This window comes from Mixophyes fleayi, chromosome 3 (assembly GCF_038048845.1).
Source record: "Mixophyes fleayi isolate aMixFle1 chromosome 3, aMixFle1.hap1, whole genome shotgun sequence".
NCBI lineage: Eukaryota > Metazoa > Chordata > Amphibia > Anura > Limnodynastidae > Mixophyes > Mixophyes fleayi.
The window spans coordinates 107,750,005-107,766,165 of NC_134404.1; the positions used below are offsets into that span (position 1 = coordinate 107,750,005).

At 36.4% G+C, this 16,161-nt stretch overlaps 1 protein-coding gene across 1 annotated transcript; it reads right to left on the bottom strand.

Annotated features, from left to right (window-relative positions):
* Positions 1 to 4,748: 4,748 nt before the first annotated feature.
* GHSR (growth hormone secretagogue receptor) lies at positions 4,749 to 14,903 on the bottom strand. The gene is made up of 2 exons (XM_075200574.1): positions 13,642 to 14,903; positions 4,749 to 5,538 (listed from the first exon to the last, which is right to left on the bottom strand). Exons 1-2 carry the CDS (start codon positions 14,456 to 14,458, stop codon positions 5,234 to 5,236), a joined length of 1,122 nt encoding a protein of 373 aa, XP_075056675.1. The 5' UTR covers positions 14,459 to 14,903; the 3' UTR covers positions 4,749 to 5,233.
* Positions 14,904 to 16,161: the final 1,258 nt, after the last annotated feature.

Genomic DNA, 16,161 nt, shown 5'->3' on the forward strand with positions numbered 1-16,161 from the left:
CGACAGGTATTATGCTACCTCAATAACACGGATTTCCCTTTGCAACCCTTTGCCAGCCGTTCCGGAGCGTAGCCACAATCTCAGGACCTAATTGAAAATACACCTAAGGCTCTTTTAGCAGAAATGCACTTCAGAAAAAGTGATCTGAGGCAAACTCATTGATGAAAGTATGGAAATTCCAAAGGACCTCAGACCTTATTTAAAGATTCAGAAGCGGCAGAATGGAGAAGATCTGAGTAGAAATGCAGAAACGTCAATAAATGAGTGTGCTTATTGTGGCACTTGATTTCATCACTATTGAACTGAACCAGTGTGTTCAATCATTATAAAATGATTCTTTTTCCAGAAAAAGAATTGATGATAACACTGAAACTCTGGTCTCCAAATACCCAGCAGATCATCTTTCTTAAATGCACATAGACAAAAAGTCTATGATGCCACATTTAAAAGCCATTCGGTCCTACTTGACGTGAATATAATTTTCAGCCTACAGCTGATGGAATATTTGGAGAAGTTTACATTGCTATGAGGATGTTCACCATACGTCCAGTGGCAGAAGGAGAACAAGTCTTTAGCAAACTGACCAACTGTGGTCCACAATGAGTGACCAACACTTAAACAGCCTTGCACTTATTTCCATTGAATAATAACTTGCTCAGCAAGTGAATTTTAAAGACACAATACAAAATGTTGTATCCAGTAAAGAAATGGGGTGGTCAACTCAAATATCTTAAACCTTTTTTGAAGATATATATATAGCTTTAAAGGAACGCTTCCATTACAGGAATTCCTTCTTGTTCTTAAAATAAAAGTTTGTGCTATCATAGGATCAACAACATGTATGCACTAAATTGAGAACCCCCCTTTAAGAGCAGTTACTCAACATATATTCAAAGATTGTAAATTTAGTACTGTTCAGGTGCACCAGAGGTCACTAAAACATCTCCTATTAGTGTAAGAAATATTTAGGTATATATATAAGAATAGGATAATATATTTGACCAAAATATTAAACTAAAGGACTGTTGATTACTTACAAGTAATAGTAGGATCTTGCCCTAAGATGTGCCAGACTATAGATGAGCCCCAATGTATTTTAATTGTAAACAAAGTGCAGAGAGTGTGCACACTTGGCTGGACAAGAAACCTTTTCCTGAACTAGTTAATTGAACCTCACAGACCCTTTCCTTGGTAAGCTGGCGTGAATACTATTATTAAAGGGGTAATCTGATGATTATATATCTATATGAAATGTACCACATTTTACAGAAGTAGATTGAGGAGACAGATTTAGAGGAGGAAACATATATTGGGTACAGAATTTCTGGTGGCAACTTGATACTACTCCCTCTGGGAACTACCAGCTTACATCCCAGTATATATACAGTAACATCCCAGCCCACTAGATGTTATTGTCTCAGCTTGGACCTCTCTCGTTAGATTGTAAGCACTGACAAGCAGGGACCTCTCTACCCTCTGCATAATGCCCGTACCTTCTTCATCAACCTTGTATCTTCTTCTTCTGCTTTTTTGTGTGATTCATTGTTTGTTTGATCTGTTATACAGATTGGTGCTGCAGAAAGTTGTGGTGCCTTAGCAGTGATGACAGTTAAATTCACATTAACATCAGCACAGTCCCAAGCCAGACTGCTATTGATAAACAGGCAGTGTGGCTTCAGCCATCATACTGTAGGTGGTATGTCATGTGATAGGGTATGGGGGGATGCCTGGCTCCCATGGCAACATGGATATAATTCTGTATATTTACATATCTTACTATTCATGTGCATTACTATAAATTGCTGCACAGGTTACGTACATACAATCTAACTGGACAACCATACAAAATTGCTACTGATAAAATACAAAATATAAAATCCTATGATAAAATACATTTCTGCATATGTTGGCGTGTAAATTGTATTTCCTATCATTTTAGACTGTATATAAATCGATACCGCTATTGTTGTAAATTAAGATTAATTAATTAAACCAAAGCTAAGGATAACCCATAACATTCACAAATGATCGGACTACAAACCACAGCGGACATTTACTAGGAGATGCTGCCAAGTCACAGGAATCCACTCTAAAGTATATTAGGTTAATTAGGCATATCTGTGCTAACAAAATGACTTGCTGTGGGATCATTTGAAGGCATACAATTATTCATAAATGTATGACCTTTTCAAAATCTTCACATGTAATAGTCCATGGAACATGCATATAAAGTACATGTCTTTGACATTTTAAGATTCTAATAGAACTTCAAGATCTCAAACTCAGGTTTTACGACAGTGCAGTTTCAGTGTTAATGTTGCAATAGAAACAAATAGGGAAAAAATTACAAATTTTAAATAAAGTTGTTAACACTCAATTCTTATAATAATGAACTTGAAAGCAGTATTGTTTTGATTTTTGTAAAAAATATTATATTTATATTTTTCAAATGAAACTTGGTTGAAGTAATAAGTAAAAAGGTAAAATATGTTGTACTTATAGCCCAGCTATCTCAGACAGGCAGAAAGTTGATTAGTGATTTCTACATTGCTGGTAGATATAACCATTATTAAAGTGAGGCTGCTTTGTGTTCTATAATGTACATCAGAAAACCACTTTGCTCTATGTAAGGAAACAGAAAAGGGACATTTCAGCTGCCTCTTCAGACATTATACAGCTACTCCCACACCCCAATATTAAAGGGAAACATCCGGCTTTTTTTTAACTTTTAGAAAGAACTAAAATGCAACAAAACAATTTATTTGTATGTTTTATGCTGAAATGTTAAGCAGAGCTATTCAACCTCGTCATACAGTATTATGTTTTATTTATATACTCGTCACAAAGGTACAAATGTGGGAGGTCCAATCTTCTGACTTCCAGTAAATATATCAGTGTAACTAGATTCCATAATCAAATACAACAATGTTAATACAATATATTTCTTATAGTTTCATTGCTCAGAGTAAAATTTTAGTAAAAGCAAGCGTTTGTAACCAGTAACTGGGTTCCAAATATGGGTCATTCTTGCTCTATGTACTACTAACCAATTTATGGGGTTGGTAACATAATGCAGAAGCCAAAATATCTAATATTGAAGCCAACAGGAACCAGGTAGGACAAGTATCCATTCAAATCAATTTAAAAAAGGTGGATTGGATGCCTGGCTTCTCTGGTTTGTCCAGTCTGGAATTAATTATTAAACAAATGTTAATATTATTTTATATAAAGATGACATATCCAAAATATAAATATTTTACTGAAAATACTAACGTTAACTTTTAACCACGGTCTTTTATAGGATACACTTTATTAATTCATGAATTAACTTCCAGTTTCAGTATGGGTCAGGGGATAATTAAACCATAAAATTTACGTTTTCTGATAGAACTATAAAGGTAAAATACACTGGAGCTAACTTGACCGCCCAGTGTAGCTCTGCTACAAAGTAAAGTACCTTTCTAGTCCATTACAAGCAAGGCACGCTGCTCCCACATCCTTAGGGCAGTGGTATCTGATACAGGTCAAAAACTAAAGTGATTTAAACTGTTGTAACCTAACTGGCCCTGCCACTGTCTATGTATAAATTAGCCAATTAGCACAATGTATTTCTGCAAAGTAATCCTTTGACTGCTCTCTGACTGCTAAGTTAGAGAAACATGTCCCTCCTAACATGGCAGCCTACTGCAATTTAGAGAATATAATGAATTTCATTTGGTTTATTTTAGTGAACACAATCTAGCTATTTAATGTATAGTATTTAACCCAGTAATACACAGCCTTTGATATATATTAATGCCAAAGAGAGTAATTAATTACTCTTTGAGAACCAGGTTTAAGACACAACTAAAGTCATTACTCCAGACAGGAAGCCTTGCTTTATAAAAGGTTTCTAATGAAATTAAGAACATTCCAAATTATTATATTTAATCTCCTGTTAACCCATTTACAAATAACTCTCATGATAACATGGGGTATTTAGCCTGTCTATGTATACACATGCTTTGTGCTGTTATGTAGACATGAGTGTGTATTGTAAGCATGTGTTATAATACGGTGGGGTGCAGAGGTGGAATTAGCGTGCTGTGGGCCCCGGTGCAGGTAGGTAGGGAAGAGGGAACTAGGGCCCCCGACCCTCTGAATCTGCCATCATGCAGCGGGCCCCATTATCTCCATGGGCCCCGGAGCACTGCACCTACTGTACCAATGGTAGTTCCGCCACTGGTGGGGTGTTTTCTGCACAAAAGTTTAAGGTACTTGTTAAAGAAAAATATCTACCAAAGCCTGTGTTGATAATACAGGGCAGTGATGCTTAGGACTATTAAATTATTGACTGCAGTTCCCCTTTAATACTGAATCTTGGAACTGGTATGCAAATGTACAGTATAAGCCGCACATATGACCTCTTCCCAAATACACAATATAATATAATAAATACAAAGGAACATTTTTGAGCCAAAGAGACAATAAAATAATATTTTATATTTATTATGTTTTTTTTTATTATGAGTTTTATTATGCATACTAGCGGTTTAGGTTTTCTGCTCACCAGAAAATCACCAGTTATTGACTGGTAGGTAAGATTCTAACAACGTGTTCCTGGAAAGCCCATGTAAAGGGAATGGCACAGGTCATCAATCCTAAAGATCTGTTTTTCAAGATGCCTTTGCACTGAGTGTAAATATCTTATTAAATAAATACAATATAAGAGACAGATTTCGTTTTCACAAGATTTTATTATCCTCTCTTTTCTCACGTGACATTAAAACATCATACTGTACTCACTAGTAACACCACTAGTCTCTGGACACTAAGCCACAGGAAGTGCATGGAACAGTACAATACATTACATAAAACCGATAGATCATAGCAGCACTCTAGACACGTAGGTTATAGCTTATTAAATACTGTTTAAATGTATCAAACCTCAGAAGAGAACCATCCTGCCCTGAGCACTCTTCTGAGAAACCAATACAAAAATTATCTCTTTCTCTTAAGAAAAAATAACTCTAGGAAAAGTAATGAATATTAAGGTTTGCACTAATGCAAAACACTGATCATCCATCTCACCACATATAGACAGCGCATTAATCCTGAGATACTATTGTGTGTGAAAATGAATAAAGCACACCACATAGTTGATGGATCCTACAACTTGACTTCTGGAATATTATGGCTTCAATGTTTCCTGGTAAAAGGTAGCCCATGTTTTCCTTGTGCTGACATTTTATTGTCATGTGCTCACATTGGATTCTGTCCAAGCCGGAGAACTTTCATCATTCATTGTATAAGGTGCTTTTCGGGAAACTTGCTTTAGTCTGAATAGTCTGCTGACAGCCACACGATATTTCTTTGACATAATGTTGTACAGAATAGGATTGATAGCAGCACTCAGGTAGAAGAGCACAAATGACACCAAGTTACAGTACTGGCTGATCAGAGCTATTTCCAAGGACCCTGCTTCAAAGGACTTAGAAAACAAGTAGCGTGCCACATGGAACGGCAACCAGCACAGGACGAATGCAAACACCACCACGGCTGGAAAAGAAATGAGAATGCATTATACACAAGGCAACCAAGTCCTCAACTATCACATGTCATGAATGTAACATTGTCATTCAACAGCTTATACAACACTAACAATGTGTCCACCTTGCTTTAGGTCATGGAGGAGCCCAGGGGCTAGATTTACTAAACGGCGGGTTTGAAGAAGTGGAGATGTTGACTATAGCAACCAATCAGATTCTAGCTTTCATTTTGTAGAATGCACTAAATTAATGACAGCTAGAATCTGATTGGTTGCTATAGGCCAAGAAACAAGGGAAAGAAAAGAAATGATCAAATGGGGCACTCAAAATGAACCCTAAGTTAGGATTATAATGTATGTATATTGATTACTGTAAAATACTTCTTTATTGATATTCATTAAAACATTCTCATAGCGAAATATAAAAGGTGATAAATGGATGAAACTGGTATAATACAACAACTGATAAAAAGACAAACTGAAATTTGTCTTGCCGCGTTGCTGCTCTCTTGTACCACTGGACTATTATAGGTTATAATGTATATTATCAATATTACATCTCCGTGGTTGATGTATTCCTGGATATTAGATATTTAATGATGCTAAATATCCAACCTCTAATAATAAGAGTATAAATTAATATAATGCCCCCTAGATGATAGAACAGATATATACCAAGAGTTTAATAAAACTGGTATGATTGACATATACCAGTTAGTTGAAATAGGTACAACCCAATAGTTATCTCATATAAACCATATATTAGGTATAAAAATTATAACTTAAACCATTGGGACATATAATAAATCTCCTGGAAAATACCTCCAATCTATGTAGAGGTTGGGTTATTATACAACATATACTATAATGGTTGTAACTTGAAGGTATTGATATGCACTGTATTAAACCTTTTTACAATGACCTAAATGTAAATATATTCATAGGTTCTTATCCCCTCTTATTTATACGGGTTTTAGACTGCAACATACTCAAAGTTTATTGGTCCTCTTAATTATATCAGGACCACAATTAGATATAATCAACTAAACAGGTTATATATTCATAGTTATAATTTAATCCATTGTCCTGCTATCTTCCCTATTTCCCCATATATAAAAGGATCTATCTATCTAGTATGTAGATGGTACTATGATACTGAGTTTGCCACAGCTGTGTCAGGCTGCAAATTTAATTAACCAGTGTGAACGTTCTCAATATCAGGACTGCAGCGTGCACAAAGATCTCATTAGGCTGCTTAAAGTATTGTAGTATATGTGATCAGATCTGTTTACTATTAGAGGTTAAACTATCTATTCAAACTGCCAGGATTAAAGAGAGCATTAAACGCGGCGTCCGCCGACGCGCGTTTCGCTAGAAGCTTTTTCTAGGCCTAGAGGTTGGATATTTAGCATCATTTAATATCTAATATCCAGGAATACATCAACCACGGAGATGTAGTATTGATAATATACATTATAACCTATAATAGTCCAGTGGTACAAGAGAGCAGCAACGCGGCAAGACAAATTTCAGTTTGTCTTTTTATCAGTTGTTGTATTATACCAGTTTCATCCATTTATCACCTTTTATATTTCGCTATGAGAATGTTTTAATGAATATCAATAAAGAAGTATTTTACAGTAATCAATATACATACATTATAATCCTAACTTAGGGTTCATTTTGAGTGCCCCATTTGATCATTTCTTTTCTTTCCCTTGTTTCTTGATTTACAATGTATTAATGATCGGGTGCACCGATCCTCAATTTTTATGGATGATGCCATTAGACAGGATTGATATATTATTGAGGAAGTATATGAACCACCCGGTGCAGTTTTTCCCTCTTTTTGAGTTAAACCAATTTCAGTATTTGGTTGCTATAGGCAACATCTCCACTTTTTCAAACCCTCCGTTTAGTAAATATACCCCCAAATGTTTTAATAGGTTTTCACTCTTTCCTGGCATACTTTCGCTGTTAGTTTTAGGTCCCTTACTGGCAATAAAAATAATGCTTTACTAGCATTTTATTGCTAGTCAAAGCATGTAAATGAGTATAGGAATTAAATGTATTGGTTTTAATGAATGACTTGTAAATGGTTTTGCTTCAACGCGGTATCGACTTTTGTAAACCCCCCACCCACCCCCCTGCAAGCTCTGGTTATTACTGCATGTCAAATCTAACAGCTTTTGACAGGTGGTGTCCCTGGCGGATTCCTACTGCAAGTGGGTAACCAACCTTATCTTGTCATCTGCATGCAAATGAGAGGAGGAAGATAAAGTAGCACTCAAGTGGTGTGAATAGATGCACATAGGAATATCTATAGCAGTCAGTAGAGTAAATAGGCCCTTCTTTCCACTTGTCCCCCTTCCCCCCCCCCCCTTCCCCACCTTCCTTGTTTCCTACTTTTCTTCTTCCACCAGATATTATCCTTATCTGGTCACCCACTTTGATTTATTTTGCTTTTTTCACATCCTCCACTATATTTTTACATGGCATTGCTCCCTGCGCTCTACTACCCATGTTATCTTTGAAATTAGCCTTTCTGTAATATTACTCCGATTTGTCATCCTCGTTTTTGTCTTACCACCTGTATTACGTTACCATTTTTTCTCTCTGGCACTCATATTAGTTTACTTGAATTGTATTTTACTCTTTTTTTGTACCACTTCTCTGTACGGTGCTGCAGAATTTTTGGGGGCATTATAAATAAACCTTAATAATAATTATAATTGTGTCTACATATGTGGGTTTGGGCATGGTATAACTTAGAGCATCATGATAGAATAGAAGATTGGCAGATCAGAGTGTTCCATGCAGAATGTGGGCTATGTAAGAAAGCTCCTCACTAAATCTGTTTTAGATGGTGTTGTATGCTAAACCATACCAAGTTCATTAAAATGATGGTGATCTGATCTTAGTGGTCATGTAAAAGAGGGTCATAGTCATAATATTGAAAGTGCTCAGTAGTAAGCATTGCTGAACATTTTACCAATTTATGCCTTAAAATAAAAAAAAGAAATCATTCTAGAGGACCTTTTCTTTAGTAATATGCTTCACTGGCACATTAGGTTATGGGACTAAGGGGCCTATTTATTAAGCCTTAAACCAGTGATGGGCAAGCTACGGCCCGCCAATATTTTAAAAAATTTCATTAAAATATGCATAAAATTATTAGGGCCGACCCTGTGTGTCAGAACCTTCATTTTTATGCCTTGCCAGCAATTTCCTCCATTACACTTCATCCTCCTTCCTAAAAGGACACTTCGTATGTCAATCACTGAAACACCTGCCCGACCCCTAATGGCTGAAAGTCATGTGAGAAGAGATGGGCTGGGCCATATACTAAGGCGGATTTCGATTGGCTGCTGTGTTGTCAGTTAGTGGCTCACCAGAAAGACGGATCTGCAACAACCTGCTGAAATAAGGGCTGTGTCTGTACGATCGCTGCACTTATAGAGGTAACACTGCTATATAACACCCTCCCGTCCCATTCAAAAAATGTGTATTATATATTTCGATATTTGAGTTTTTTAATAAATTATATTGGCCCGCCTAAAGTTTTTCTTTTTTATTTGGCCCGCTCCTGAAAAAGTTTGCCCATCACTGCCTTAAACCATGCGGATACAGCTGTTTCAGCATGGTTTACGTATTTTTAAGTTTCGGGACTATTTACAAAAGTCTAAAGCAGGAGATATTATTATTACTATTCTTTATATGGCACCACAAGGTTTCCACAGTACCATTGAAAATGCATAATACAGTACAAACAGTAGACCAAACAGGATACAACAGTACAGAGTAAAACAAGTAAAATCAATACTTCAATAGTTTCAAGCACTTGAGACAGAAGGGAAGAAGGTCCTGCTCATAAGAGCTTACATACTAAGGGGAGGAGAAACAGACAGCAGCCACGAGAGGAATCAGTGGAGGGGATCAAGCGCAAGAGGAGGTAGGGAAGTGGGAGGTGAGGAGAACAAGGATGGGGAAGGTTAGGTGGATGGATGGTAGACCTTGATGAACAGATGGGTTTTGAGAGCCTGTTTGAAGGTGCTGAGATTAGGAGACAGACAGTGGGGGGAGGGAGGTCGTTCCAGTGGAGGGGACAGCACAGGAGAAGTCTTGAATTCTGGAGCAGGATATAATAGGTCACACATGTGTATTAAAGACTCCGGTTCAGATCCTGGAGATAATGCAGAAGTAAAGTCATCATCGGGACAGCCTCTTATTGGATGCCCTGTCCTGGGATGAATTTTTAATAAATGGCCATGTGTTATCATCCCTTATCATTGTGATAAGGGATGATAATTAATGGGGAGGGGGAGGTGCAAATGAGGCCTTTTATAAATAGGCCCCAAATATTGAACACTTAAATACTTTGCTAAAAACATATATTTCACATATGATTTTCAGTTATGATTAGTAAGATGTAATAAGTTATTTAAACAATGCCAAAGTGTAGAATAAACCTTGCAGTTCATCCAGGCTTCTGTTTTCCTGGAATCACTTTTTGTTGTGTCTAAGCAGATTACAATGTTACTTTAATTTTATTATCTCTAACCCAAAATGAAAACACACACAAAAAAGTGTTTACTGCCTTGTCTTTCCACAGTCTCCACACAGTTCCAGTGACTGAGGTAAGAACCACATAAACAATAACACATTTGCTTCAGCTTCACTTTTTTGGGTTTTCAATAGAAAGTATTTTAGTAATTTTAATTAAATATGACACAAAACACTTTATTTCATCTTATATAGTGATTTATATGTTGTGTAAATAACAAAATGGAAAGCCATATAAAAACTACTGCAAAATAATGCATTTGAATGTTAAGGCACATATAACTAATATTCAATTTCAGTAGTTCTATTTAATATTGATGTGTCCGTCCTTCTACAGTCATGTTTAACTGTTATGGCATTATACAATTTTGACATTGTTCCAAAAAGAAAATATTCTCAATATCATATTACAATAGTAATATATATATATATATATATATATATATATATATATATATATATATATATATAAAATAAATACATATATATTACTACTATTAGGTAGATAAGAAATAAAAGTGCATGTTTCACTAAACTTATTTTGTGTGCTTATGCACAGCACAAATACCTATATATAGGACGTGTACAATAGGGTCAGACATGCAGGCTGCACATGTCCCATATTTAAAGCATAACTTAATTAGAATATGTTGTTACTCATTTAAAGTCATTAGGCTCAGTACTAGAACTTACTGGATTAATCCATAAAATTGGACTTTGATTTGATAAAACTAAAAAACACACTGTTGCAGCCGTTTGACAAATAGCAGTGAAAAACTGCCCTTTCATGATCTATAACCATAGAAACAAACTAGATTGCACTGATTGTTTCTATAGTTACGAATGTCGCTAAGGATGGCAGCAACAGTGTGTTGCTGAGTTTTAAATAAGGGAGTTGTCCCAGTAAGATGTAGTAGCCAGTAACATTATTTTAGAGCAGTAATCCCAAGAAAAGTTAGGTGTGTTTTTTTAACATAAATTATTGTGGCAGGCTATAAGAAGAAACTTGGTAATAACCATTTTCCTTAATTTTCTATTAATGATTTATAATTCTGTAGTTTCCACAGTGTCATGTGACTACCATGGCAACCACTGTCACATGGCATCTGGTGTAGTGTACAGAGATGCTTTGAATCAACCTTCTGAGCACTGTAAATTTCTCCACCTCCTTCTCCCCTCTACCTTCACATGATATGCTGAGAACTGTGTGTGTGTGTGTGTTCGCATTTGAGAGAGAGAGAGAGAGAGAGCGAGCGAGAGAGAGAGAAAGAGAGAGGCAGACATTCTTGTCTATCCTCAAGAGAGATTTTGAAAAGGAGTTAATGATTTGTAGGAGGATAGCTAAGAAAAATGAACATATGCAAGTTTAAAAGATAATTAATTTGCTAGCTAAATAAAAGAATCCATTATATACGGAACTGCAGCTTTAAGCAGGTACAATCAATTTTGAGTTATCTTTAAACTGCATTTCAAACTTAAATTAGTTGGCTGGTCCTACAAATAAGTAAAATAAAAAATGACAATAACAAAAATAAAAACAGCAAACTAAATATATTTTATACTTTTTGAAAGGGGAATTTAGCTCCTCTATTCAAAATGACTGTAACAGCTACATTTCAATTATTTAGGCAGTCAGACCTGGTGAATACAAAATGCAGAAGAGAACCTCAACTTTGATCTTGTGACGGTCTCAATGCTAGGACCCCTAATATTCTGCTGGTTAAGGGGCATTCAAAAAAATATGTTAACAAAATAAATAAAAATAGTTATAGGTCCTTCTTAACGTCCTTTTCCATTTTCAAATTATTATTTATATTATTATTATTATTATTATTATTATTATTATTATTATATATTATAAGAAAGTTAATTATAATAACAATAACAATGATAATAATATAATTTTTAATACAATTTAGTGGTAAAATATACCTTTGTTACTGTTCCCAGTTATGTTTATTACCTTTATTCATTTTATTGATTGTTCCATTATTACTTGCAGTTCATTATTGCTATTTTATTCATATAATACCTTGTTTATGTAAGTGATGAGTATATGGATATCATGCATCTCAGTTTTTATCTTTATTCTTATACAAAATGCTTATTATTCTATACTTCAGACTTGCATATCTTAATGAACAGAAATAATGCCAATATGTAGCTTCATTGCTTTCAGAACCCATAAGGAAGCAATTGATGTAAAGTTCATGTCACATGAACATCAAAAACTTTAATAATAAGGTAAAAAAAAAGAAATAAAATAAAGGTGTATGGAGGACCCTTCATTCCCACTGTACAGTATGTTCTACGGATTGGATTAGCTACATAAAGTGCTGGTCCTTTATTGAGCACCCATGCAGCAGTAATTGGCTATGTTACAGCACCAGCACTGTGCTTATTCTGTTTACAGTAACCTTGTAATGTGTATTTTTGTAAGTAGCACTTTTTAAACAAGGCATTATGCCATCTCTATAAACATAGAAAGCTATGCTTACACTCTAATAAACACTTACTTGTGGGATGGTTTTCAGTTATCAGCACCATATAGGTTAGCATACTTGGCAGAGTTTATGCCCACTTTGGGGGTCATGTAGAATTAGACGCATATTGCGTTTCTGGCATATAATACGCTTTTTTCCTTCTGAGCGTGCGCACAAAGTGCTAGTTTCGGGACTACTGCTTTGAGCTCTTGCACAGAATAAAAAAAAAGCGTATTATATGCAAAAAACGCAATTTGCTTCCACTACATGATCCCCTTTATATATAACAAAGGTCTACTATAACACACTTACATACTGTACATAACTATATGTATAAAACAAAGTTTCCAGGAGTAACATCCAGTGTCTATTAAAGGAATATTTTTTTTCCATGAAGAAGCACTGGCAGCTCATAACCTAAATGCTTACTGGATGGTAGTGAGCCCGATTACTGGTTACCATGGGAACCAGCTGCAAAACATTTTTATTAGACAAACAATTACTTTCTCTGTATTTGTTACTTTAACCCTATCACTTGCAGGGGTCTTTATTTAAGCAGTATCTTATATTGCTAGTTACATTCTTAACCACATTATGGGGTTTTACAGAATTATAATACACCATCCCTGCCAGTATACTGCATTATTACTAGAAAACACTTGTGTGGAAGTCAAAGCATAAAATGAACATATTAATATAAAATAATCTATATCTTAAGTAATAACAAATACAAATATAACTTTTTTTTGTTTGTACAGATATGTAATTGTACAGATATGTAACTTAACACCCCATGGACAAGTATACACCCTATAAATTATTTTGAATGGCAGGTTGTCAAACTATTGGAATAATAAATCTAGCTGCTCATTGTTCACACATCTAAACCAATACAACCTTCTATGTCCCTAGGATGAATAATAGAGGCTACAGTAAAGCATGTCTGCCCCATGTATGTGCTTTTCTCAGCTGTCTGCTGTGTGGTTTTTAATGATAAATTCTTAAGTCTACATTATAGAAAAGGAGTCATTATATAAAGCAAAGTATAATATGAATGACGTTTCCTACCTAGCATTTTTACAGTCTGTTTGTTATTCTTGTCCCTGTGCGAGACACTTGGTCCTATATTGTCTCTCTTCCTCCTCCACAGTTTCCTTCCAATAAGACTGTACAGGACAGTGAGACAGAAGACAGGCAGGAAGAAGAAGACGCTGGATGTCCAGACCATGATAGTGAGCAGACCCGACTTGACTGCATACTCTGTGGCTTTACATTCATTGGTCTCAAGGGGATTGGTGCCGTTCTCATGTTCAACTCCGACCAAGACAAAAATGGGTCCAGCGCTAACAAATGACACTGCCCAGAGGACAAAGATGACCAGCCTCACCCTGCCCTTGGTGATCACCACCTTGGCTCTCAAAGGGAAACAGATGGCGAAATACCTCTCCACGCTCAGGGCTGTGATATTAAGAATTGTGGAATAAGTGCAACTTTCACTGATAAACTGGAACAGCTTGCAGAGGAGGCTTCCGAAATTCCAGGGTCTGTATTGCCAGAGTCTGTAGAGGTCAAGCGGCATGCAGAGAAAGATGAGGAGGTCTGAGAAAGCCATACTAGAGAGATAGAGGTTAGTTGTAGTCCTCATGTCCTTGTACTTAGACACTACCAACATAGTCATGATATTCCCCAATATCCCAATGATGAATAGCAGTATGCAAGCAACAGTTATTCCTGTAAGTACTGGAACAGGGAAAAGGTAGACAGGATCTTCTGGCCATGAGTTATTATAGTAACGATAATCCATGGTGGTATTCTGTCGGTAAGTCTCATTGGTCATAGTGCTCACCTTGCCATATTTAGAAAGATGAGGCTTGCTTGTCTCCATCACTAGCAATGTTCAGAACATTCCATTTCTGCATTTCCACTGTGGAAGTGGGTATCCCATTAGAGAGGCTTCAAGTAGGTGTATAATAAAGAGCAAGAATAATGTACAGGTGCCAACTTGTAGTAGCAGGTGCACAACCCATTGTCTTCACCAAGGTAATGTCATATTTCCCCCACACACGTAGATAACAGAGACAGAACTATGCTTGTAGGCTACAACAAAAAATATATAAATGATAATCTTCCAGGTCATGGTCGATTTTCTGGCCAAAACGATGAATGGTGGAATCTGATGGTGTGCTTGAAAGTAATGTCCCAAAAACATTTCTGTAGCATTCTTCTTTGTGTTTAATCTTGTACGCTCTGCAATATAGTGAGAGCACAGGGGACTTGGAGAGCCAGCAGTGAACAGCTCTTTGTCTGTGGACAGTTCCCGTCCTCCCCCTGCTGAGTATGGATGGGTGCACTGTATCCCAGGAGCTGGTGGAAAGAAGCTGCAGAACGGACCTCAGTCCTCAGCACGCCCCTTCTCCCCTCCCCTCCCTCCACATCAGTCTGCTGCCTTCAGCTTACTGACACCTCGCCACTCACGGCCCGTGCGGGATGCAGAGGAAGTTTTTGTGACAGGTAAAGAGAACACTTATGTGGACGAAACATGTTTCCTTGGGATGCAATATAAATACTAATCACACGATCATATAGAGCATCGTATATGATCGTGTTTCATTATTGGTATTAATCTAATGTATTTATTCATTTATTATATATACATATATACACACACACACTGATACATATGAGTCTGCTGGTCTGTGCAACAACGTGTTATAGTTTATATATGCAGGCTTGGCAACCAGTGGCTCTCCAGAAGTTGTGGAACTTAAGTCCCAGTATGCTCCAATAGCCCTGCACATCCTTGTTATAAACAAGAAAAGAAGCACTAAGTAATAAATTCAATGTATATAAACTAAAAACATATGTATAATATGGCAGAATAATACAGGATGGGCTCCCAACTGCATAAATAAATAACAATGTATTAATGATTAGCAGTAACATAAATGATCTCATAACCTAGTCATATACATACATTAAAAATAAACAAATGCCTAATAACAACTAAGAGAAATTGAGTACATGTTTATTGAATAATTAAAAAACAGTGTTACAAACACAGTATCACAGCTGCATAATTAATGATCTGAGAGTGTTACTTAGTTAAAAGGGAGGCGAGTGGCCAGCTCATCTCCCTCCTTGTAGATTTTGTTTTGTAACACTAGGAGTGATACAAAATATTAATATAATGAACCACCTCACTCCCCGAGAGGATAACTATAGTGGAATTTGGGGTCCGTTTACCAACAAACGTATGTTAATAGAGCCGTCTCATCAGGGCCATCTTTTCCATTGGGCACGATGGGCAGCTGTCCGGGGGCCCCACGGGCAAGGGGGCCCCAAAGGCATGGCTCTTAATGAGAAAAAATAATCCTGCAAAAGAAAAAACCTGCAAAAAAACCTACAAGGGTCACTGAGCAAGTACATCTATCTATCTCTATCTATCTATATCTGTATCTGTATACATCTATACATCTATATCTATATCTAGGGGCCCCCGGTGCACTGCTTTGCCCGGGGGCCCATAATGTTGTTAAGATGGCCCTGCGTCTCATGCCCCTTGCAATGGTAAAGAATTTGAATTGTCCA